The following is a 27,719-nucleotide window of genomic DNA, read 5'->3' as shown; positions in this document are numbered from 1 at the left end:
TAAAACATAAAGTCTTATGGTTTGACTAAATACATACAAGTTGATTTCATGTTCGATGTATTAAATATTTGGTATCAAATAGATGTTTTGTTCTGAGATTCTGAGATCCCATTTATTCGATTAACAAAAAATCGAATAATTGTTTTCATTTTCGCACATTCAAATGTTTGCGGGAATATTTCGTTGTATTATGATTGGTCTTCCTAATTTCTTCCGATAGAGGTCCACAATGGGCTCCCAGTATGTTTGTAAACTGGGTTTTTTACAAATTTTCTCGTAGATTCGAAATTTGAAGCATTATATTGTTGAGTGAATCTTTTCATTTTATTTTAAGGACATTTTTTTTAAGATCACCAGATATTTTCCTCATTTGTACCGGTTTGTACATATTTTTTTGATGACAAAAGGGGTTAGGTTTCGTACCCTTGCGGCCTTATTGAAATTTTAGATTCTAATATGATCATTTATATCGATAAAATCTGAAACATGAATGAATGGATGAAATATAAGATTCTTGAGGTGAGTATATTTTTCAAGTAAAATTCAATCTCTTGACCTACAAATAATATTCTCACAACTGTATGAACAGATCACTTGTCAAAATTTCATTTTGAAACAAAAAATGTCTCAATCACCTGTGACTGAGGTTGCACTCAAATTTTTGTAAAAAATGTGTCTCAATAACTCTTTAATCTTAACATTTAATTTTTTACAGGTCTTCAAAATTATACAAACACCAACAAGAAGTTATTGAAAATACATGACATGAAAATCTCATCAAGTAATTGTTGGAAATAAGTTTTATAACGATGCAAAATACAGAGGCATCATGTGAGGAGAGTGAAGTAAGTTTTTGAAATTGAAAATACAATATTCACATTATATAGTCTCCTGCTTCTTTTTTTATAACTCAAAAACAATTCTCATAACACCTTTTGTTGTCTTCATGAATATTCAAATTGTCCTATTAATCAATTTCAATTCCCTTGCAAGAATGAAAGATTATGAATTGAGAATATACTCATTTATGATATCCTGATAATTTCTAATATTAATTTTTTCTTACAGCGAGTAATAAAAAAATTCAAAACAAGTCGTTCTTCATTGCCTTCTCTTATATCATATGAAAATTTGAATGAACCAGAAACATCACAAACTGAATTTTGTTTGTTTTCAAAACTACTGGAAATTCACCATGAAGAAAGTAAAAAGAATACTGATGAAATAATAAATGTGAGTAAAAATCTTTCAGTGCTGTGATTTGGTGTGGCATATTTTTTTGTACTAGTAGTCTTCTTTGGAAAAATGTTGTTACTAGGAATATAGATATAGTGACTTTTCATTTCAGTACAAAAATAACCTTGATGTTGAAAAATATATTTTGAATAAATTATACCATTGATCACCATAATTTTGTTTTTCTTATTAGATTATATCATTCTATAATTTAATAAATTTCCTTTCATTGTAAGGGACAGCATGTGACTATTTTTGAAAATTAGCTTTCGATCACAATATGTATTCAATTTTGAACTGTGTTTTAGTTTTTTTTTTTTTTTTTTGAGCTGTTACTTCAATTTTTAATATAAATAATTAATCCTTGCCGTCAGAAAATTCAAATTGGCCAACAAATTTTTTATTATGATGGGTTGTTCTAATTTCATCTTAATTTATTTTAATCTCTCTATACAGGTTGCCCTAAAGTAGATTTGACAAAATGATAGGGTAAATAGTACTAATGAATATATGAACAAATTTCCTGAAAACATGGGTCATACCTATTTTCACTTCCATCACACAGGAAGTTAAAATTGGAAAAACATTTCAAAATTCGGGAAAATTTACTTTCCGTAACAACTATCCTAATTTTTCAATAGAAATCCAGTCAAATTGCAAGTATCCTTTTTTTATGGAAAATCCATTCTTTAAATGTCTGATTTAAAAATGGTGAAGTTTATAGCTTTTGACTACAAATACCATTTTTGAACAAAAATCTTAAGGAATTTGTATTCTGCTAAAAAAAAATTATGAAAATGTCAGTGGTGTTCATGTTGGGGATGTTGTAATATTGAATAATTCTCAGTCTACGTCACTGCATTTTTTTTTAAACATTCAAGAAACATTTACTTTCAACAGATCATCATCAAAAGATCCATTTTCAAATTATTGCAAAAAGACGAGTTATTTTAACACCTTGCATTTCAGAAGCGAAAAGATTTAAGGCCCATGTTTGCAGGAAAAATGTTCTTATTGACATTAATACTATCCTATTAGTTTGTTATAATTACTCAAGGGCAGTGTATAAAAAAGTGTTTATTGTTCTTTTTTTGTAGAACAATCAGTTCGAATTAGTATGATTTTCAAGTTTTATAAAGATCCATTGAGATTTATTAGTGCAAAAAGACAATAAAACCTTTTTATTTTATGACGACATTGACTCTGAATACATTGTGAAATGAAAAAAAATATATTTTGAACAAATCGATATGCATTAATTTATCAATCTCCTTTCTAGGGTTTGAAATATAGTTCTTTTCTGTTAGAAAAACTTGTAATTAAAGAAAGACTGAATACCCTTATTCTAAATCTATATCCTGGAAACAAAGGCTTTTCAATGGCTTTTCGATCTATCCCCCGTTCTGAAGTGGGATCTGAAGACACTGCCAATATAATCGAGACAATGCAGTGGCCGTATGAAGATGATGATATACTCAGGCATATAGATAATGAAGAGCTTCCGCCTACTCTAGTAGATGTATTTGAGATGCATTATAGCCACTTATTCTACAGTGGGTGTATTATTGCTGAAATCAGAGATTACAGACAAGCTTACCCCCATTCTAATTGTGATATTCATCATGTTTTGCTTCGACCAACTCTAAAGGTAGGATATAGTTTTAATGTTTTTATCTCAGCCCTCTTATACCTTTTTGAGACCTCTTACAAACTCAGAGCTTATGCCTCCAAATCTGTTTTATTATTATTCATTTATATGACTTTTTTCTTTTTCTCTTTTATTGTTTAGAAAATTATTTTATATTAACTGAAAAAGGCACTAATGTGAAATAAGGAGCTTTTTCACATTTTTCAATAGGAAAGAATTTAATGTGGTATATTACTTTTTTACATTTCTTATGTCATTTAAGCATGGAAAGAAAAATTCTGCATCAAAATTTTTGAAATTGTTTTATCAGATTCGGTGCTCATTTTTGAATACTGAGAGAAATTTCAAAATAATGCATGGATGACATTGATTTAATCGACTCATTAGTTGTCGTATGAGAAAATTGAAAGGTGTACCAAGTACGGATCAGTAATTTGTGCTAGTACTCTCGTATTATGTAGAGAAAATTCACTATCGAATTTGTCTACAATATGATGAATAGTGAGTCAATTTGTTGGAATGTGTATCTTTTCATAATTAAATGACATAACCTACTGAACACAAATGAAATGAGCAATGTCAAAAAATAACGAGCGTTCATTTAAATTCGTGCTGTGCAGAAATTCAAGTTGATTTTCTGTGACGAGTAGCGCTTAGCTTGTACCATATCACTAACATTTTGTTTACTTACTTCGAATCTGGGAAAAATATCGTACAAGCTAAGCGCTACTCACACTCACAGAAAATCCACTCTAATTTCTTTACAGCACTCTTGACCACGCATTTTAATGAACGCACACTTATTAGTATGCTGCCATCATAACCATTGTAAATTATATAATTCTTCTTGGTAAACCTTATATATACTTAATTCAGTCTTCTGAAGTAAAAACTTCCTCATCTGTGAGAGCTCATGAAAACATAAGATGATATAATATTTTCAATACAAAAGCTAAAAAATAATAAGTGTATAATAGAAAGTTTCAATTTCTCCTCTTTCGATCTACATATGCCATCAAGTATTGACACTAGATCGTGGAAGGACATTCAAATTTGTCTATTTCGGATTAAATCTACCCTTCCATTGAAATTCAACAATTTTTTATAAATTGAATTCTTCTATCGCATTTTTTCGAATTTCTTTAGAAATAATCAGAAAAATTCAATTCAAATTCGTCCACTCTCAGAAAGATGTAAAATCAACAAGTGCTTAAAAAGACTCAAAATAACTCTGTAATAATGGGATTGTTTTTTTCCAGAGTATTATGTCCGATATCAACAACATAGTAGAAACTAACAACTCAGCATCAGAAGAAAAAGACGAATGGAGTATAGAAGAGAGACACATGCTAGAGAGTCAGATTCTACTGGCTGATAATTCTCATATATGCTTAGACCCGGACAATACAGTATGTTCGACTCAATTAAGGCTGAATCACAGTAGGAACATGTGGAACTCCCATAAGTTCCATAGGATGGCTAGAAAATTCTCTCAAGTTACTGTTAATAGGAAAAGGAAATTAGATCAATTCACTCATAGAACAGGATTAGAATTATACGAGTATCTTAATAGGGTTAGGACGAAATCGAAATCCCCAAACTCTGGATCCAAGATAAGGAAAACAGAGATAAAGGAAATCAAACCCATAGCTGTACCTAATTTGGATTCTCCAGCTATCGGTCCTCCTTCTCAAGGTATGGATGCCATAAGAATGTGCTTAAAGAGGTTTGGGTGATTTTTTTTTCACCGTCTCACATTTTCAATCCGTTTCATGATTGTGTTTCGCCTTGGACCAACTCCATATGGTCCAACATTAAATTATTGATAAAAAAGTCACTGTACAGAGTGGCGAAAAAACTCAACATGCAATGCTACATACACGGTCCACTGTTTCATTGTTACTGAAATGGCATTCCATCTGAAGGCAATGACACTACTTTTTCCTTCCTCTGCCCAACTCCCTGCCTGTGCTCCCGGTTTCCCAAGGGTCATCCTGTAATATTATTGATTCAACTTTATAGTACAAAACTCAATATCCAATTGAGGTCAATTTTGATTGACGTAAATTGGGTTATGCAGACAGAAAGAGTTTTGTCCTAGAGAAATTAAACTTGGATCAGATCAGCAGAAATAAGTTTATCTTGGTATGGAAGCTAATAAAACTTTGTTACTACTACTACTCACTGGTGTTTTAATCCCATTTTTTGACATTCAACCTTCAAGTGTCAAATCTTCAATATTTCAAATTGCAGGTGTTGTCATCAATGAGTTCAAGGCCTACCAACCTCCTGTAGAATCCAATGACTATCTACCTCAAATAGTTGAAGAGTATGTATTGGAAACTAAATTACCCCCTAAGGATAAGAATAAGCAGCGTGTATACCATATCAAACTGTCGATACTGCAAAGACCTTCAAATTCGGAATATTTAGGAGAATTGTATCTTGACAGGGATCATAAAGAGAACGAAAGGAATGGAGTAGCATGTCGCTTCACATTAGGTACTCGGATGCATGTGAATAAATATTTACAACAGTTTTCAGAGACTTTTACCAAGAGTGGTAGGCAAAGTGTTGTGATGAGACGTGGTGGTCGTAACACGAACTTCAAGATCTCTTTGGGTCAGTTACAGGTAAATAATATGAGTGTTTGTATTTGATAGAATTCATTAAGATTTATAATTCAGCAGAATGCAGCTCAATCAAGTGCCCAACAGAAACAACAGCAACAAGTTGGTAATCAACCTCAGCAACAAAATCAGCAAGTTGGTAATCTACCAAACCATATTATTAATGGAATTGTGTCTGGTGGGGTGAATATCGTTCAAAATCAGGTTCATACAAGTACCTCAAGTGCTTCTGTGATGGTAAGCATAACTAAGTAGGTTTCTTCTCATTCAAGTCGAAATAACAGCAAAAATGTTATGGGAATTGCCGAAAAAGGGAGTTAAAATGTTAATATTCTAACAGTGATCTTATAAACCACAGTGGCAACAAGCACGGTCTCGTTTTTGATTGGCTAGCATAAATATGGCGGCCTTTTGTTTACATTCTCTGTTTACCTGATTTTTGGGATTTATTCAAAATGTAAGGTCTATTTTATGAAGTCACTGTAGTATTCTTCAGTTGAGTAAATTTGTTCTATATAGAATCAAATACTATCAGGTCCAATCATTTTGATTTTGACGTGTGTCAGTTCAGTTCAGTCAAAGTTCTTTGGTTCTATGTCTTCATTCGCTATTGTTAGGCTCAATTTGAACTAATTGTCGCCACTGTGTTTAATTAATAGCGTATTCGACTGGCTGCACCAGTGCAAATTAATTCGAGCTGATTATGTCATTTAGCTCTACAAAAATTCGAATTAATTCGAACTGGTGCTGCCAGTCGAATACGCTATTAGTTACTGTAACTATTCTTATTCAATGTCAATGGTTTGAATGAGAAAATAAAGATTAATGTGTCCAAATCAACCCATATAGAGGGTGATTCACTATCATGGCCTATTAGACAATTATAGAAAACAGATCATAATTTTGGGTTGAAAATTTTCATATTGGGGTTTGAGACAATCTAATTCTAATTACCTAATCGCCATTTTCTCCTATTTTTGCAGTCTTCCTCTATCAAGTTCCTTTCGCTGATGGGCTTGTGGACAGATCTTTGCCACTCAAGTTCAGGTCTTTCCCTTTTTCTGGATTGTGCTGGTTGCCATTGCAAAACCTGTTTGGGGAGTCTTGTGTCCGGCATACGTTTTACATGTCCATATCATGTTAGTTGCATATTTTTGATATCTCTCATTATGCTGTCTTCGATTCCCATCATCTGTTTTATAGTATTGTTTCTTATGTGTTTTTTTTTATGTCCTTCATCCAGAATATGCTATTTAGGCAGCCAATCACTTTCTTTGCTTGAACTATCTGTCTTTCAATTTCATTTGTATCCGTACCTGTATCATCAAAAGTGTTCCTTTTCTGTATAATCTGTTTAAGCCAAAATATGTTGTCAGTACATAATCTCCTCACACGAAAACCACTCTGCTCTTCTTGGTTCTCTCTGAAATTTTTCCATACAATCTACTCAATGTACTCATCACCGATATACCGCGGTAGTTGTTGCATTCTTGTTTATTCTTTTTTTTATGGATTGATGAAATGTAGGCAACTTTCCATTGTTTTGTAATCAGGGAACTATTCAGAAATTGATTGATGTCAAGTTTTCAAAAAGCTTTTGCCTTCCATTCTTCAACATCTCGGCGCATATTCCTTCAGGTCCAAAGGATTTGCTGTTTTTATATCAATAATGACCTCTTCTAGTTGTACATGTACTTGTTGCAAAGAGGAATCTTTGAGGTATTCAGTCCTTGAATCTTGAAGTAAGTCTTGTATCTACGTTGTCAGAGGACAACAAGCTGCTTGCTGCTATTACTGTGCTATTATATCCGTATATCTTAAAATTCACCTCGAGAATATTCTCGTCAATCGGCTCCCATTCCCATTTTATTCTTCAGATTTTTTCTTACCAGCAAAGAGACTCCTCTGGCTGCTCTTTAATCTGTTTGGACTCCAGTGAAAATGTGAACGTAATCTCCGTCGATGATGGTGCCAAACCTTCTGTCTGATGCCTTGGACCTTCCATCTCGCCAATCTCAATAACCTTTTCCGTTGCTTAGTCCGTTTGCCACATGATCCGTCCAAAATTTCGAGGCTTTGGTTAGGCTCTTTGGTACTTGATGAATTTGTTACAAGTATTGGAGAACCTGTCCAAAGCCTCAACCCCCAACCTGAAGACCAGGCTAGTTTTTGTTTCACGGTGAGTATTTTATTTCCCCACTACTCTCCGAATCCAGTGAAAAGTCCCCTAATTCCAATGGGGACGCACCCAATGGAGGTAACTAGCAAGTCCCCACACGGGTTATATGTATATATTTTAGGAAAAGAGATCATTGTCTCCAACCTTAATATGGAAATTTTCAGCATAAAATTATGATCAGTTTTCCATATGCGCCTTATTAGGACATAAAAGTCATAGCTACTCCTTGAATAGTGTAACAAGAATTACACTCTAGGTCCTAAACTGGTGTCCGCGGAAACATAAGTAGCCTCTATTCTACCACATACTCATGCCAAATGTTGACATCTTCTTGCTTTCCTTTCTGCCTCTAGTGTCTCGTTCTGCTAGACCTGTCAATGATTTCTTCCTACCTATATGGCCACTATCTGGTCGGTTCTGCGCCTCTATCTCCAGCCGGCCTCCAGAACTGGATGCCCTGCTTCTCTTCACGTATTGCTTGTTCTGCTATAACCTGTCTCTTGGAAGGGTAGAGGTTAGAGGATGTTCTTAGGAGTGGGCGAGGTATTGGCAGGAATGTGGTGTTTAGGGGATCATGGGATTGTTGAGTTATGGGGAATGTAGCAGGCTGGGATTAGCCACGCCACATTTTCTAGTCATTCTTAGTTTTGCTGTCTACAGCAGTCAGTTACTACAAGCCCTCCCACCACGTCAAGGTGCTGACTTCGGGAGAGAACCTAACCTAACCTTACGTGAGAGGTTTCATAAAAACTGATCTGGTAAAATCACAGGAATCTCGTTTTCGAGATATAAGGTGTTTTCGAAAATTCACTGATCTTTTTGATCTTGGGGATTTTTGGCATAACTGGTGACATCAGAGAGTCAACTTGTGACAAAAAATAATCAGGAATTTTTTTTTTCTAAAGCAATTTAAAAATATTTCTGAGCTCAAAATTCGAAAATTACCTGATGAAAATTTGTGACATCCGATTTGATGAACGGATCTGAAAGCATCTTTCGGGTTTTTTTTTTTTATTCATTAACAATAATACAAATTTTTGTTATTTATTGCATTCAGAAAAAATTATATTCGTGAATATATACCTGGGATTTTGTAGATATTTTTCTTATGCCACCAATTTCACAAATCACTAAAATCTTTTGACTGTTCCAAGAGCTATTTGAAATTTCTCCAAATTCCAAAAACATTCTGTATCTCGAAAACAAGAGCCCTGAAATGTTTTAGAATATCGTTTCCCTACTTACACATACGTTCTCTATCTCCACCTGACGTCCCACTGGACACCAGTGAGGACAAATTCAAAAAAATTGTTTCCTGCAACACACAATCAACGAATTTAAAAATGTAAAATTTGTATATTTTTTTTTATTCAAAGCCGAGTCACTTGCAGTCAAGTTCTACGAGTAAGCCATCAACTCAAACACTCACTAATCAACAGTTGGAAATTAATGCTCTTGCTATAAAACTGATGAATTTTGGGCAAGAGTTTCAAGCAGCAGGTATGTAAAACCAACTTTTTTTCAAATATCCATCCTTGATAGTTCAATCCCCAACTGATTGAAAAACATTTCTCTGGAACTTTCAGCTCATGCAAAACAACAGGAACAACAACGTCAATTACAACAGCAGCAACAGCAGAAAGGCTCTACAAATGCTAACAACACGATAATCAACTTACTAAATAGTGGTCCAGTCAGTAATATAAATAGTGAGGCTAACACAGTTGTGGTGAACACGATAAACAATTCCTCCTTACTACCTCAACAAATACAAACTAGTACTCAACAGAAGCTGTTAACTCCGAGAAAAATGACTGTAATGAACTTGCCCTCGAACGCTCGAGTAATAGGACACGCAGGCAATTTGGTTGTGAATAATAATCGTTTGGCAGATTTGAACAGCTCGTTGAGTGGACAGCAAACCATAACCTTGACATCGGTTAACAGTAACGAGAGTTTCAGTTATACTGCTGTTCCTGTTAAGCAACAAGTGGTAAGTCGTTTCAACTCTATCACGAAATTGTCGTCAATGTTAGCTATCGTTTTCAGATAAGTCAGAGATCAGTATCCACTTCAAATGAGTCAAATAAACAAACAGCTTTATCGGCTCTTTTAGTTGGTACCCCTGCAGCTGATAGACCAGACATTGTGAGTTCCAATAACAGCTCCCTTTTGTTGGAAAAACTAGCCAGTTCGAGTTCATCGAACTCCTCTCAAGGAACATCACAATCCTTCCTTCAGAACCCAAACAAACCCCAGCAGTTCGTCTTGCAGTCCTCTAAGATAAACACAGTTCAGTCGCCAATGTCTAGTCCCCAGCAAACGTCCAATACAATAAATGTTCAGAGTTTGAAACTCTCTCAGTTGCAGAGTTTAACAGGTATACAGAATCTTCAAGTTCAGTTACCAGGATTTTCACAACCGATCTCACTTTCGTCGGGGGGGAACATACAAGGTCATCCAACTGGTCTGTTGGTTTCTTTACCAGTGACTTCATCTTCTGGTACAAGCACCATCTCTCAGGCAGCTAATAATGGAACAGGTGTTGTGAACACTGGACCAACTGTTGTGTTGGCAAACGCAGCTGGCTTGACAAGTCTTGGTAAATATATGATATTTTTTTTATTTAATGTTTAAATTTATTTGTATCGGATATCGTTAACGCGGCTTACGGTATGAGTAAACCGGAAGAAATAGTCACGTAAGGAAAAAGCGTTGTCTTTTTTCATGTCTATCCACTACACAGGTGTGCATGAGAGTATCAAGATTCAAGCAGCAAGCATTCTTCACACCCAGTTATAGAGGGAAAGGTTCCGACTTCCATTTTAACATGTAACATGTTTTTTTTTTGTATTTCGGTTTCTACAAGAAAAATAAAGGAAACTCACAATACTCACTTGGAATGTATGAAATTACAAAGTAATTGTGTGTCCAATTGGAATTTATTTCTGGTCGGATATTATACATGAATTACTCTCATGATTGATATATCTGAAATGGACCAGTTATAATAATAATATGTAGGAATATTTCAGAGAATGTTATAATATCATACAGATGTTAATTAGGTTACATTAAATGAAAAAACGTCATAAAAAAACCCAATGAAAAGAGAAATCAACATTATAATTAAAAAATATGTAACATATACTATCCGCGCACATAGTCCTCATGTATGGAATAAGTGTCTAAATCAATCAACAATTCCTTAATTTTTCTCTTGAACATTTATGTTTGTGCACCTTTTGAGGTTGTCAAGAAGTTCATTAAACAGTCTTATAAGCGCATAAGAAGGGTGTTTCTCTGTTATCGTGAGTCTATGTATCGGATAACTGATATTGAATTTTCGAGTAACATAATTGTGCATAGAACCACACTGCTCATAATATCACAAATTTTCAAATATGAAAGCAAACACTTCATAAATGTAGAGAGCAGAGTGTTTGAGTTCACACCATAGGACATCAAACCTAACCTCATCAAGCTCTCAAAGTGGGCGAAATGAAAAATTTTGAGTGAATGCACGTCTAAGTATCAACTTAGTTTTTTCAAACTGAATGAGACACAATTTAATTTATTTCCCAAATGAACAACCTTATTGTGGCTGCTGTCTCCAGTTTCAGTTATGGTGCTTTGATTAATATCACCTTAATCTTAATTGGATTCAAAACCAAGCCATTCTTCTCAAACCAGTTCTCCACACTATTAAAAAACGGAGAAGCAGTCCTGATCAGCTCAGGATAGTCTGAGTCCCATCCTAGCAAGTTAGTGGCATCTACATAATAAGTGATGTGGCAAGTGGTCAGATTTCCGGGAACAGCTTCCCCGGTCCCAGAATTCGCACACTTCGAACACTAATAATATTGTTCTTAAAGAGAAAAAATAGTATGGGTCCTAGCATGTTACTCTGAGCTACCCCCAGGGGTTTTCTTTTATTTCTAATTTTACAAATTTACCATTTTGTTTCACCATTGTTCTTTGTCTCCTTCTGATTGGATAAGTTTTCATCTATGTAGCCATGTTGATTGATATTCAGTACACTGCATGAAGTCATAAAATCAACCATCCTACTGTCTGTAGTTTTCAAATGAACTCCCCCTTCTTGTGTAGAAAAATTATTACTGCTAATTTTAGTTGTTCTGGAGAAATTACATACATTACAACTTTTCTTCCGTTGTTTTTTCCGAAATTGGAGGCTTTATTGTGAAAAAAAACTGGTGATACATTTATGATTCAAAGTATTGTCCATCGCTGTTCACTACTTTCTCCCATCTTTCGAGCAGCGTATGAATACCGCGTTGAAAAAAGTGGTCATCTTTTGAATCGATCCAATTTTTTACTTCTTCATAAGACCGGAAGTGCATGTCAGCCAGGCCGTGTGCCATTGATCATAATGGGGTAGGACTTCTCATTTCAACGTTTCCAAGTACGTCTTGACCATGTTCGCAACATGGGGAAATGGACAAAACTGTTGAACTAACTGGAGTGCAGAGAGTATATTGTTATAATTGTCTACATCAAAAACTACATTTCTTTGAGGTAACCGATCATATTAGAAGACATTCGTGAAACAATCTTAAAAATAAACCTATAATGTTCAAATCGTTAACCATCCGCAGCAATGGACAGTCGTCACCTCTTCTTGATACTTCGCAATTAATTCAATAGGTGAATATTTTAAACTGTGTTCAAGCAACCTAGGAAATTTTCTCTGAATTCATTTATATTTTCGTTACTATTTCTATAGAGTTTGTCCTTAATATGTCCCCAGAAAAAAAAATCTAACGGTCTATCAGTAAAAGCGGAGATATGAATGTTTTTCTATATCGCCATTTTTCCAATTTTCGCTTATAATTCGAAAACAAAAGAAGTTGGCCAAAAATGAATACTACTCTCAAAGTTTCTCAGAAAAAGAGAACGAGAATGGGGTATCAGATTTTGTCTATCTCCTCTGGTTTAAAAGTTGTAGTGCTAAAACATCGAAATTTGCCCATCCTGTACACACCGATAATGACAAAGTATTTCATCGACTAAAAAACACTCGACCGCGGCACACTCCAGCACTTTATCTTTGAATATCTTGTTTATTGGCGACCGATTTAACAGCTCTCAAGTGATTTATTCTCAGTTTGGTTTGGCAATTCATCATGAATAGACTCACGCCTGAACAACGCTTGCAAATAGTGCAATTTTATTTCGAAAATAATGGTTCTGTGCGGAATACGTATCGCGCACTACGTCCATTTTATCGTCGGCAAAATCGTCCATCAGAGCAGTTAATTCGATTCACCATGGAACGTTTTCGCACCACGTTTACTCTTATTGATAACTCGCATCCCCAGAGACGCCGTACAGAAGAAGCTATTGCTGCTGTAGAGCGTAGCATTGAGGAAGACCCGAATGAGTCTATCCGCCATCGAGCACAGGAATTGGATCTGTGTCCATCCACTTTATGGAAGATTTTGCGGAAGGATCTTGGTTTGCGTGCTTACAAAATCCAACTCGTGCAAGAATTGAAGCCAAACGATCATCAAGTAAGGCGTAGATTTGTCGAATGGGCCCAAAATGAGATTGCCGTTGTTCCCGATTTTCATAAGCGAATTTTGTTTAGCGATGAAGCGCACTTCTGGTTGAATGGCTACGTCAACAAACAAAACTGCCGCATTTGGAGTGAAGCTAATCCTCAAGTGTATGTCGAAACACCGTTACATCCAGAAAAACTGACTGTTTGGTGCGCTTTTTGGGCTGGTGGAATCATTGGTCCTTACTTCTTCAAAAACGATGATGGCCAGAACGTTACAGTCAATGGTGATCGATATAGAGCCATGATTACTTACTTTTTCATTCCTGAATTGAACAACCATGATGTCCAGGAGCTGTGGTTCCAACAAGACGGCGCAACATGTCACACAGCTCGTGCCACAATCGATTTGTTGAGAGACACGTTTGGTGACCGCCTAATTTCACGCTTTGGACCTGTGAATTGGCCTCCAAGATCTTGTGATCTAATACCGCTAGACTACTTTCTGTGGGGATATGTAAAGTCATTGGTATATGCGGATAAGCCACAAACCCTTGACCATTTGAAAGACAACATTCGCCGTGTTATTGCCGATATACGGCCACAAATGTTGGAAAAAGTCATCAAAAATTGGACGTCCAGATTGGACTACATTCGGATGTACACGGCTGGCTCGGGCCAGCCGTGGCGGTCATATGCCAGAATTCATATTTAAAATGTAATGCCACAAAATTATCTTGCGTTGTTTTATTGCAATTTAAAGTTCTATAGCTCTAAAAAAAACACCCTTTACAAACAAAAAGATAAACATTATTATCTACTCAATTAGCCTAACTTAACTACTTAACCAGACTAATAAGGAAACATTAAGTTATGGCTGTTATTGCCTTCAATGACTGCGCATGTGACTGAACAAGCCAATTCTTGAAGATATATTTCTTCCACACTACACACACTGGTGGTTTTCTTCTGAAAGATTTCGACGTGGCCTGTCTGGTTTATTATCGCTAAAGAGGGAAACGGTCCTTCTCCATGCGGTGCGATCTTGGGGAGTTTCTTCCCAATTTTTTTTAATATTTAGAGCCTTTAAGTCCGAGTGTAGCACATCTTTGCATTCAGTTCATTGACATTATTTCGTATGGATTGAACATTCTGTGAACTAAGGTTTCTTGTCCTTGTAATTCTTCCATCAGCGACTTTGAAGGCAATACTAATGGAATTTTCCCATTTTGGCAACATTTTAACCCTGAATTCTCTATTGGGGAACATTTTTATGAGAAAGTTTCTTATGTTGCATTCAGTAGCCATTCTTCCCATAACCATGCTTTCCTCTCAGCACTAGTGAAACTAGCATTCTGTGTTAAACTTGTGATGTCACAATTTCCTTCTATCACGTTCTGTTTTTTGTTTTTATGTTTTTTGGACTCAACTGTTGTCCAAACTTCGTGTTGAGTGTGTTTACTTGAGAGCCTAACTTTTTGTTGTGTTTTTCTATTAATTGGTAGTGTTTATTCCTTGAACTTGTGTTTTTATGATTGTCAGCACCTGTAATGAATTCATTCAGATTATATTTGCATCAAAACACGATTTTTTGTTCGAACTATACATTTTTCCCGAATTATCTCATAAGGGTTATGTTTTGTTAGGTTCAGTCGTAATAATATATAGGGTATTCAATTTGAAAAAAGAAAAATTTGGCAAATGTTCATTTACAATATTTGATAAGCTGCTTTTTGTGTCCTGTATATCACTGGTCCATTTCAGATACTATTCGAGAGAGTAACTCATGTTCAATATTTGACCAGAAATAAATTCAAAAGCGCTTATCATAACTTTATATTATCTAATATTCCGAGTGACTAATATTAAAAAAAAAATTGAATATCTCGAAAACCATCAATATTTTCAGAGAGAGGGTTCCTTTATTTTTCATGTTGAAAGCGAAAAAGTGGTATAAATAAGTTTCCAATTGAAAAAAGTCTGGCCCGTCCAGGAAAAACTGACAGAAAATATAATAAATATGTAGTGGTCAAACAATAAAGTAAATCTAGAGAAAGTTAATCAATATATTTTCCCAAACAAAAGATATAGGAGGATCTCACCACTGTTTCAGGACCCTGTTAGCTCTTTCGGCAATTACCTCGGAACGCTCGGATTAGTCTGAAATCTGAATCGTTTGTTTATTATATCCAGACTCAGGGGAGTCGAAGTACACATCTGGACCAAAAAATCTGATCAATCGGATGTCGATCTTTTTGGTCGGACGTTTCCGACCGAGCAAAGCGTAATTATCCACAAATTTGAACTTTGTCTAAGGATTATTGGATTTTATCTATCTAACGAGCGTTCATTTGAATTCGTGTTCAATAGGGCTGTGGAGAAATTAGAATTGATTTGACTACAAGTAGCGCTTAGCTTGTACCATATGTAGTTCCCAGATTCGAAGTATGTAAACAAATGTTAGTGATATGGTACAATCTATGCGCTACTTGTAATCACAGAATATCCACACTAATTTTCCGCAGCACTCTTGACCACAAATTTTAATGAATGCTCGTTTTATCATAGACAGATCAAATCTTTAATAACGAAGTGGGACTCCCGCTTCGTTATTGCCGCAGATGCTGTGTACCGTTCGTTTATTCCAGATAAATCTCGATGAATGTGAAGTTATTTGGTCACGCGACTAAAAAATCCCTCTCAGATCATAGTGCCAAACGAGCTATGCATATAGACGTACTTTAATATTAACCTCTATATAACTATTGTATTAGAAATATTCTATATAGAAACACATGTATTCTATACTGTGGTATAACCTCGCTTTATGTCTCTCAAAAATGCACTAATATAATCAATATTATACCTATTCACGTTTATAGTATATTTGAATTTCAGTTTTTTTGAAAATGTTAATTAATTATACATAACATACAGGGTGTCCCATTTGAAAGTGTCCACCCTCAATAACTCAACAACGAATCAGAATTTGAGAAAACACTCAGACAGGTCGATTTTTGATGACAGGGGGACATGATCTGGGATACAAAGCTTGTTTCTATTAGCAACCTCATCGGTAATTTGAATAGGAAAAGTGGGTAGTATTGTAGCACAAATGTATGCTTGGATTCAAATTCGTTTGAATCTGCAGTACGTGTTCTATGAAGTGATTATTCACAAAGTTACAGGATGTTTTTATGGAATTATGGTACCGATAAAACTAAATGGAACAGATATGTTCTAATTGATCGTATAATTTCTATTGAAAGAAAAATATGCTTAACAACCAGTATTAGTATAAATTTATCACAAATTTTCAAATTTCTCACCATTAGATTGCAAGCAGCGATAAAACCGTGATTATCTTTTGTTCGAAGACGAAGCAAAAACAAACAATAAGGTGTTTAAAAAGTGTTTTTTCACTTCATGCTTATCAGAATCTGCACTGCCAGGCACTGTAGGCAATACGCAAAGAGATTATTGCTTTCAGAAAATTTCGTTTCAGTATTCTGTATTGCAGAATTATTAGAGGTGCGTTTTATCAGTTCCTAATGAAAATTACAAAATGGTTTACAAGTTGGAGGAGAGAAAGGAAACTGGATATTCATGAGCAAGTGTCCACAGAATATTGAAGCTGGATAAGTTCCATCCTTAATATAATAGAGTAATATATCTCATCCTTAGGCTCAATAAGAGGTATTTGATGAAGATAGTGCAAGTCTATTCTCTGACGTCCATCCATACAGATAGCGAAATGGTAGATTTCTATGAAGATTTAAATACTGCTCTGTGCATGACTCAAACTCACTATACGTTGATGATTGGAGACTTGAATGCAAAACTAGGTCGAAGAGAGGATGATGCTGAGATATCAGTGGGATATCATGGTTACGGTGTAAGAAATGAGAGGGGACAAATGCTCTTGGGTTTTCTAATGCAGAACAACCTGTATGCCATGACATCTTTTTCCAAAAGAGGCCCCATTTTAAGTGGACATGGGCGAGCACAGATGGTACAACCAAAAATGAAATAGATCTAATAATATCAAACAGGAGAAATATTGTAAGAGATGCGACAGTGTTAAATGGGTTTTCTATAGGAAGCGACCACCGAATGGTTCGGGGATCCATTGAGCTGAGGCTTAAACTCTTTCGAAAGACATCTGCGAGGTGGAGACCTCTGGATGATGTTGAGTCCTACCAACAAGAAATAAGCGCTAAATTGTGTTACATGGAAGATGAGCGAGATACAAATGTCACATCTTTAAACAACACCATTATGAATGTCGTCAAAGAAGCAAAAACAAAAAGCCAAAACAGGACTACCTCAAAAATGGATAAACTCAGCACATATGCGAAAGCAATGACGAAGACTAGAAGGGAATTGGCAGACAAGTACTCAAGTAACATCGACCAAATAAAACAGCTTAACAAAGAAATCTTAAAGTCGATTCGTAGAGATATAAGAACTTATAACAACGAAATACACAAGATTATAGAGTATAATAAAGGAACGAAGTCTCTTCGAAAAGCCTTCTCGGAAGGTAAAAAAAATTATAAATAAGATTGAAGATGAAAATGGCCATCTAACAACAAATAAATCAGAAATCTTAAACATCGTCGGGACCTTTTATGCTGAGCTGTACAGAGAACCCCAAATGCAAATATTAAATACAAACATACCCAAAATCGAAAATCAAGGGTCGGAAGATCTGCCGAAGATTACACAAGCTGAACTAGTGATGCCCTTAAGGAAATGAAATATAACAAATCCGTAGGTGAAGATGAAATCGAAATTGAGGCTATAAAGCATGAATGTAAAGCTCTACATCAAGCTATTTGTAAACTCTTCAACGCATGCCTTATAAATGGTACTACTCCTTCTCAGTGGGATCGGGCAACTATAATTATCCTCCATAAGTCTCCTCTCGCATATGTATAAACTGTTTATGAGGATTATCACGAAAAGAATCACCAACAAACTAGATCTATATCAACCATGTGAACAAGCCGCAAGATTTAGCACAAATGACCACCTTTAGACTCTGAAAACCCTCATTGAAAGGTGTGTAGAGTACAACCGGCCACTCTTCTTGATATTTGTCGACTACGAAAAGGCATTTGATATTATCAATCAGAAAAAAATGTTACAAGCCTTTAGTGCAGAGTTGATCACAGATATATTACTATTATCCAGAACATATATAAAAAGGCAACAGCGCGCGTGAAAACACAAGAAAACACGCAAGAATTTCGAATTGAACGAGGAACACGACAGGGAGATGTAACATCGGCGAAGTTATTCACGACGCTCTTGGAATACATGTTCAATAGAATTGATTTTGGAGAAATGGGAGTAAACATGAATGGGGAAAAACTAAACCATCTACGTTTCGCTGACGACATCATAATAATCGCAGATCATATCGATGAGGTCAGAGAGATGTTAGAAAAACTACAGAGTGCGTCAAGAAAGGCAGTATAAACGGCGGTAAAACGGAATTTATGATCAACCTCGTTATGAGCGAAGATTTGCAACTAAACAGTAGCTCTATTAGACAAACCAGCTCGTATAAATATCTGGGCCACGAAACTAGTATTGGGAGGGACAATCAGACCTGTGAAATAAAACGCAGAATTGAGCGTACTTGGGGCGCCTTTGGCAAACTAAAGCGTGTCTTCAAATCGGACATTCCAATATGCCTGAAGAGAAAGTACTTACTTATGGAGCAGAAACTCTCACCCTCACCAAGCAGTCGGCAAATAAAATACGCATTGCACAAAGAGGAATGGAAAGATCGATGCTGAGCCTTTCTCAGAAACCGAATCTCTAATGAGTAATTGAGGAAGATGACAGGTGTTACTGATGCAGTATTTAGGATAAAAACCTTAAATGGAATTGAGCTGGCCACGGGGCTAGCTTCACTGATGTACGCTGGACAAAAAAGATTATGGAGTGGAGGCCTCGACAGAACGCACATCGAAATAGGGGACGCCCCCCAACGAGGTGGCCCGACGACATCAAGAAAATCTGTTCAAATTGGATGAATGCCGCACAAGATCGACAAATGTGGTTTGGGTTAAGGGAGGCCTATATCCAGCAGTGAACTTCGACGGGCTGAATGTTGATGATGATGATGTGTTTTTGTACAACGTGTGCTTTTCGGATGAATGCACCTTTTTCCTTAACGGAAATATCAACAAACATAATTGTAGGTTTTGGTCCGATGAAAATCCTCACCTCTTCTCTCCTCAACGTCTGGATGGGTATTTTGGGAGATCACTTGATTAGTCCTGTGTTCATTCCTGGAAATCTCACTGGTATGTGTATCTGGATTCTCTCGAAAACGTGATTGATCTTCTAATCACCGATGCTTTGGAGGCAAAAGAAAATCTTTTAATAATAATAATAATAATAATAACATTTATTGATCTCTTAAGACATTATAAAATGTATGAGATAAGTCACATCATAGAGAAAAAAGAAAAGAAAAATAAACAAATGAATTACAATTCAGTATAATATATAGCAACAATAATAATAGAACAAATGCCTAACAATTCAGAGGAGAATCATGGAAATATTCGTTTATGCTATAAAAACATTTTCCAAGCAATAAAGACTTTATTCTCTTTTTGAAACTTGTACGATCTAAAAATTTGATTGATTCAGGCAATTTATTGAACAATTTTAATCCTTTATAAGTAGGTGAATTTTCGAATTTGGATGTTCTGTGCTTAGGCAGAGAGAGTATAGCAGTGTTTCTAGTAGGATAGCTGTGATAACTAGAAAGTTTTTCGAAAGATGCATAATGATCCCTGATATGTACAAGAGACTTATAAATATAGACACATGGAACGGTCAAGATGCCATTTTTAATGAAAAATGGTTTACAGGAGGAACGTGGATCCATGCCAAAAATCAGCCGAAGGACCCTCTTTTGCAGTATAAATACTCTGTTCATTTCTGACGATGTACCCCATAGTAAAATATTATAAGATATGTGACTGTATACCATACAATAGTATAGTTTCAGTAGTGATTCGAGTGGAAAAGAGCTCCTTACGCGACTGATAGCATAATACGATTTGCTTATTTTACCACAGACATAATCAATATGTTGAAACCATTTTAAGGTGTTGTCAATGTAGATGCCCAGAAACCTAACACACTCCCCAGACTTGACTACTCCATCACAACAATCAACTGTCATACTACCTATAGTGTTATTTTTCAAGCCAAAATGTATAAACTGTGTTTTTTTTATATTTACTATTATTTTATTCTTGTGGCACCATGATACGAAATTTTCAACTAAAATTTTACAGGAACAAACGAGCTCATCATGACTTGATGCTGTTATTGATACTGATGTGTCATCAGCAAACAGAGTGATATAATCTGCTTTCAGATGACTAGGCAAATCATTTATAAATAATACAAACAAAAGAGGTATTATTATACTCTTCAGTTAAGATGTTCTGCACTCTTACTCTCATTGTTCTGTCAGTTAAGAAACTTGATAACCAATCAAGGAAAATACCTCGAAACCCTAGATTATAGCATTTACTTATTATGAATGAAAAGTCAAGTACATCAAATGCGCGAGAGAGATCAAAAAATATCCCCGCCACAAATAAGCCTTTATCTAAGCTTTCATAAACATGCTCAACAAACCCGAAAGCTGCCGTTTCGGTAGATCGGCCCTTCCGAAAACCATGTTGACAGTCGCCATTCTTTGAAACACGGTTCTTTCAAACACCTTCGATAGTACGCTCAGAATTGAAATCGGTCGATAATTTGCGATTTCACAAATGTCATTCTTTTTTTTGTATACTGGTATTACAGTGGCTGTTTTTAACGAAGATGGAAATATACCAGTGGTGACCGACAAGTTTAATAAGTGAGCGATGGGTTCAGAAAGATAAGCGCCGGCTGCCTTGAGAATCTTCACTGAGATGAAATCTGTACCCACACTTTTTTTATTTTTTAAACTTCTGATGACGTCTAATACTTCAATTTCATGAACAGGATAGAAATAAAAGCTGACTGATGACATTTTACAGGTGGTACAGAACCGAGAAAGGTTACCCCCATAATAACTACTCAATTCATAATTTGCTATATTAGAAAAATACTTGCCGAAAGCTCGTGCTACTGTCTTTGGATCAGAGCAAATAGAGCCATCAATTTGAAGAGCAACATTAATTTTTTCATTATTATTATTTCGACCTGTTTCCCAATTCACGATGTTCCAAATTGCTCTGTTTTTATTTTCAGAGTTTTCTAAAAACTTATTATAAAAATCAAACTTAGCTTTTTTGAGCAGCATATTATAATCTAACTTACATTTTTTATATAACTCGAGGGAACTTGTTGATCTGAGCTGTGAATGGATCCAATATATATTCTTTAAATGAACACTGGCTCTCCTTACCTCTGCAGTAATCCAACCATCATTGCATCTGTTTTTCGATGAAGTACATATCCGAGGAAAAGATTTATCAAAGAGAGAATCAATAATGTCCAGAAACTCCTTGAAACCAACATTTATGTCGGCTTCACCTCTGTATATGTGTTCAAAACTAATTTCAGAAAGATTTTCCACAAATTGATTCAAAGTTAGAAAGTTTTAGAAGAGGAGTTACGCTTTCAGCAGGACGAAGCTCCGCCGCACTTTTCTGCTCAGGTGAGACACGACCTGAATGGTAGGTTTCCTGGACGTTGTATAGGCCGAAAGGGTCCAGTGAATTGGCCTCCGCAATCGTCGGATCTAACACCGCATTATTTTTTTTTCTGTGGGGCCACTTGAAATCACAAGTTTTTGAAATTAGAGCTGCTGATTCCTACGACCTTAGAGCACGAATTGTGGCAGAATGTCGTAACATTACTCCTGAAATGCATTAACGAAATAATTTTTAAGAACGATTGCATGCAATCTAATGGCGAGCACTTTGAGCATTTGCGGTAATTTTTTACTTTGTTGAAAATATTTTTCTTTCTAGAGAAATTATACGATCAATTAGAACTTTTCTGTTTCATTTAGTTTTATCGGTACCATAATTCCATAAAAACACTTTGTGAATATTCACTTTATAGAACACAAACTGCAGATTCGTACAAATTTGAATCCATGCATACATTTGTGTTACAAAACTACCCACTTTCCCTATTCAAATTCCTGATGGGATTGCAACCCTCTCCAGGGGGTTATTTAGAGATTAAACAGAATCGGAAAATTCCTGTCTTTTTAGCCGTGGTCTAATCGGTTTTTATCTGACGTTTCGGCTACTACAACGGCAGGCATCTTCATTCTTCAGAGCTTTCTAGGTCTTAAATTGTTACTCGAATCGATGATGGATTTCTCTTAACTGAAGCGTCTAAAGTGACTTAATCACGACAATAAAGCCCGAAATTTTCCAATTCTAACCCCTATTATATTGGAATAAGTAACTAATAAAAGTTTCTATTCACAAAAACATATTATAAAAAAACTTTGTAGTAATCATCACATGATAAGCAATAGATGTGTCAAAGATTCAATTTCTTACATTGGACAGTTTTTATAAAATTATGGTATTCCATTTTGGGTCTTTATAAGGTCCATTTATATATGGGACGAATCGTAACACTGCTTTCCAATCAGTAACATAAACTAACAAAATACTTGCTGCCAAACTATATTTCAAAGCACTACCCCGATAGTAGTTCAAGATTTCTTTTTGTTTCTCTCCAATTTTCGAAAGCTTGAATTGTTTGAATGAGTAAGAGTTTAAGTGTAGCTTCAGCTAATCTTCGCCTTTTCGGGGCAAATGTATGTACATTTGTTGAATAAAGTCGGTTTATTATTATTATTCTCCGCTCTTGACGGGTTTTTTAGGTTGTTCCGGTTTTTTGGAGTCTTCTGAACAAGCAAATTCTTCAGAATTCATTACAATTGACGGTTGTGCCCTAAATTATAATATCCATCTATAAAATGACAATAGGTAATTTGACAGTATAAAAAAGATTGACATCCTCATAACACGTCACTAAATATGTCCCGACCCTGACACAAAGGTCGGTGTTATCTTTTTTTTTTCATTAGTACCAAGCTTCAAAAGATCTTCAAATATTTTTTCTAGGAAAACTGGACGTGTGTCAAAAAAAAAATGAAAACGCTCCAGTAATGTAAACTTATGGTAAAATCTGAAGCAGGTAGCGAGTTTTTGAAAACGGAATATACAGGGCGTTTTTTCAACCTGCAAATTTAATCTGAACTTATCATAATTCCCACCCTGTATTTCTGAGGAAGTGTTGGAATTATTGGAAGTATACAATCATAATTACGCACAGGTAAATATTTCGCGAAATAAATACCTCTGAAATTTTTTTGATGTTTATAGTGAATAAACATTATATTATAGTGTTCTACACTGAAAATTTCATCAATATTGATCAAGCCATACCAAAGTTATGAAAAAAAAAAATCGGTCGAATCGCACAAATCACTCTGTAGACTCTCAATAAAGGTCCCCAACCATAAACCAAAGATTGTTTCGAAACTGCCTTGACTAGTGTAAACTTCTTCTTAAAGCTGACGGTCTCCTCCGGAATCACCCTGTATACTGCATTCGGTATCTGCCACACCGTTCACACTATTCCAACGGTAAGCTCCATGCGTTATGACAAAGTACATACATATAACCTCAACCTTTCACACCGTGTAGATAGGCCGAGAAAAGGGTTCGAACTGTGGGCAATAGATTACAATAATATCAACATAAAAAATGAAGAAAAGAAGTACGCCAAATTCTGTTTGATAGGAATTTTTGATTTCGAGAGGTTATATTGAACACAAATAAGTTCTTTATTCAGGACAATACAAATAAAAATAGTGGGCTTCTCAATAAGAAATAAATTTATTTTTATAGAGGAGACTATAAATCGGGCATTTGAACCTAAAAATTAGAAATTAAGGATTGATTTGAAAATAGGTACATGCATTGGTTGTTTTTGAGCATCATGCACGAATCTGCGAATTTTAGAAAAACAATAATTATGAATTATAAGCTAATTATGCAAAATCTCTTTATATGTTTAGAGTTTTTTCTTATGTTTGTATATGTTGAAGGCAATTAGGAAACGAATATTAGCATTAAAAATAAAGATTGTTTTTACAAAGTACATGATTGTATCTCAGCGAAGAAATCTTTCATCCATGTTTAAAAAATACATTATAAAATTCCTTTTGCTCTCTTCTAATTGGTTCCCTGATTGATTATGCATATTTTCCATGTCTACTAAATTTCCAACTTTTTCAATAAACGGTTCATCAACAATATCCTCAGGATTATCTATTTCAACTCTTTCATTATGTAGAATACATCCTGATATCACGAGGAGACAATTTTGATCTGGTCTTTTTTTCCTAGAGGGAGAACTCTAACAGTTTATTATAGTAAAAATGTTTTGAATCTTTAAAATGAAATTTAGGCAATTCTTGCAAAATTAATTTTCTTGATCTCTGCATACTGAAATACACATACAGAAATAACAAACTATAACTAAAAAGTTAACTAATAATTAGGAAAAATTTCAACTGAATAAAACATAATTGTAAAATGAGGATGTGATAAAGGTTCCTAGTCTCTATTATTCTTCACAATACGTAATTTCCTTCGATCCAGAGTATTTCGAATGTTTATGCAAGATGAGATAAAAAACATGTTGATAATATTTAATAATTATGTACACTATTGAGATAATGAAAAGTTTAAAATATTTAATTCAAAATGCTCTGCAGCTCAGTTAGTCAGTGGAATGAAGAACCTGAATCAACAAGGTATCAGGCAGAGTGTGCCAGCGACAGTTTCACTAACACAAGGCCAACAAATTCAACTAATAACTTCTCTTCAAGGTCAGAGACTACAGCAAGCAAATCTGCAACAGAACATTACAAGAACAATTCAAAGAACACCTATAACAATCAAGATGGCTTCTACCCCTCCCAACACAAGTCAGTTGACAGATTTAAAATTTGATATTACAGAAAAATAAAGTATAGTTGAATTGTAATTTTTAATGCATGCTTGCTCCAAAATTCAGAAGAGATAAATATCAGTGAAAGGATATTTTTTGTTTGTTGTAATTAGTCAAATTCAATTAGTAATTTTCAATAAATCGTAGATTCGAGTCAAATAACCATCAATACGAACACTCTGAATCAACAGCTTCAAAAGCAAGTGCAGCTGCAACAATATCAACAGTTGTGTCTTAATCAACAGCAAAATGTTTCCAGTCTAGGAGAGAAAATCCGAAGAAGAAGTGACACTTCTACTGATCCTCAATAACTTGTTTTATAATACTCATCTGGTTCTTATAAATTCATTTTATCAACATAACACTGCCTTATGGTTTTGTGATGGCAAAACTATAAAAAATCAGATTTCATGAAGCTATTCAGCTACTTGATCTCTATTCAAACTTCAACTGATTAAATATGTGAAATAAATCTAACATTGACATCTAAAAGATAATTTAAAAATTCAATATTTATTCACACCATGCCGATAACATTTTTTCAAAAGGTTCATCCTTTTCATTTTTGATATATATGGAAGATTAGATCATTCAAATTTTCTTTTCATAGACAAAAGGGGGGCTATTAAAACATACTGGAAAAAATAATTTGGCATGAATAGAATGCTAAAATAAAAAAGACATATTCGTGTTTAACGTTCCGATAAATTTAAAATTTGTAAACCTTTTTTATCACAGTTTTTATACATCTATCATGTGATATCATGTATAGTTTTATATCTGTTATTTGACACTCCCAAAGTTTATCATTCAAAAATTTGGATTATCTGGTCAAATAATGTTTATTTCTCCATAAGGTTTTATAAAATTATTTTTCAAGTATTTTTAAATTTAATTGTGAAATATTAAGATTTTTTCACGAAACAGTTAAAGATCCTAAGGTAATTTCACCAAATACCATATGCAACAATCCTTATTATTATATGAAGATTGAATTATTTTCAAAATTCAAAAATTTATAAATACAAAACAAGGATTTTTACATGAAAAATTTTGGAGTTTATGAAAGAATCTCAAGAGGTAAAATGGAGGTACTTCGAACATTACCAGATAAAACAAAAATAAAATTTTTGAATACATTATTGTTGTTTAATAGATTTACCTTTTTTCAACTTATGCATTTCCAAATCCAAATTTGTTTTTTGTGTAACTTCTGAAGACTTGCATTGATTCGAAATCGATATACTTTCTGCTATAATTTAATATTAAATAGGAATAACAAAAGCAATGCTTTTTGAGTACAAAGTTCGAACTTAAGCTTGAAAAATGAAGAAAGATTTCTGAACTTTGTATTATATCCATTTCCAGGCATTATGCGGAAATTTTTTTTCGTTTCTCATTGTATTTCATTGATCAATGAAATATTTCAGTTTTGAAACAGTTCATAACAGATCTCATAATATTATAAATTGATAATTGAAATGTGAGGAAAAATTTACAAGAAAAACTATTAGATTTGTAAATATTAGTTGAATATATACTTAATTTATTTTCATTTTATTGAACGTCACAACTTTGATCACATTGCATTAAGCTGGTTGGAATATATTCTATTTTAGATAATTGATTATGTATATTTTCCATTTAACTTATATCAGAATAGATTTCATATTATTTTTTCAGTGTGTCTTGTATATATTGTAAATTTTTTTTGAAATAACCTTATGATGAAGATTTTCATTTTTTTTTTGTACTTTTGGGGGCATGGTTTATGATAAAAACAATTTTTTTTTATTGTTGATTTTATTAATATTCGTATTCCTTATTAGAATTCAAAGGACAAATTTTTCAATTTTGGAATCAGCATATGGAAAAATTTGGAAAATGAATTGTCTTGTATGAATTGTGAAAACATATGATATATTTAGAAAGCACTGTATTTAAAATTTGACAAGGGGTTAGTTTTCAGTGAAAAATTTTGAATTTTCAGCAAGTTTTTGGCCTAATAAATCTCATCAAGTTATGAAAAAGATATTGTTCAATACTCCTGATATTAAAAATAATTTTTAACAATTGTAATCTGACATTTCAAGGTACAAAAAGTTCAACAACTGAATAACATGTTTGTAAATACTACGAATTTCTTCACTATCACATTTGTATTTAATGTTTGGAATGAATATTGTACATGGTATCTTGTATTATAAACAATAAAATGATAGCGAAAATGAATTGTAATATAGGTGGGGTATTGTAGTATTTTGTAATAATGTAAACAATTAAAAAATGTTGAGTATTATGATTTTGTAAATAAGTTAACATGTTATCAAATATTTGCAATACGTAAAGCCAATCAGTTTCCTACAATAAATTAGCCATAATTTGAATTTTCCGAAGATAAAATACATTTGTGGCTCCCAAAAATAACACTAAGATCTTTATAATGAAGAATTATTTAATTTTTAAATATAATAAGTTTCTAAA

At 34.2% G+C, this 27,719-nt stretch overlaps 1 protein-coding gene across 7 annotated transcripts; it reads left to right on the top strand.

Annotated features, from left to right (window-relative positions):
* The first annotated feature begins 20 nt into the window (after window positions 1–20).
* On the top strand, window positions 21–27,719 carry LOC123684968 (transcription factor SPT20 homolog). Of its 7 annotated transcripts, none has more exons than XR_006748220.1 (12): window positions 21–519; window positions 716–845; window positions 1,069–1,233; window positions 2,516–2,884; window positions 4,144–4,579; window positions 5,138–5,517; window positions 5,572–5,751; window positions 9,070–9,193; window positions 9,280–9,686; window positions 9,743–10,295; window positions 23,339–23,549; window positions 25,114–25,327. XR_006748220.1 is itself a non-coding variant. In XM_045624499.1 (12 exons), exons 2-12 carry the CDS (start codon window positions 810–812, stop codon window positions 25,544–25,546), a joined length of 3,024 nt encoding a protein of 1,007 aa, XP_045480455.1. In that variant the 5' UTR covers window positions 21–519; window positions 716–809; the 3' UTR covers window positions 25,547–27,719. The 7 variants fall into 7 exon arrangements, 6 of the variants coding, with proteins under 6 accessions (XP_045480455.1, XP_045480456.1, XP_045480453.1 ...); XM_045624499.1 differs by lacking the exon at window positions 23,339–23,549 and adding an exon at window positions 25,383–27,719 and having other exon boundaries at window positions 5,575–5,751; window positions 25,000–25,212; XM_045624500.1 differs by lacking the exon at window positions 23,339–23,549 and adding an exon at window positions 25,383–27,719 and having other exon boundaries at window positions 25,114–25,212.

Source organism: Harmonia axyridis, chromosome 7 (genome assembly GCF_914767665.1).
Source record: "Harmonia axyridis chromosome 7, icHarAxyr1.1, whole genome shotgun sequence".
Taxonomy (NCBI): domain Eukaryota; kingdom Metazoa; phylum Arthropoda; class Insecta; order Coleoptera; family Coccinellidae; genus Harmonia; species Harmonia axyridis.
This window is presented reverse-complemented; position numbering and strand designations above follow the sequence as displayed.

Bases quoted from the DNA above. Each gene is read 5' to 3' on its own strand.
- LOC123684968 (XM_045624497.1), top strand. From the start codon at position 810: ATGCAAAATACAGAGGCATCATGTGAGGAGAGTGAA. The intron at 5,518-5,571 runs GTAAATAATATG...TTTATAATTCAG, and splicing joins TCTCTTTGGGTCAGTTACAG to CAGAATGCAGCTCAATCAAG. The intron at 9,194-9,279 runs GTATGTAAAACC...TGGAACTTTCAG, and splicing joins GCAAGAGTTTCAAGCAGCAG to CTCATGCAAAACAACAGGAA.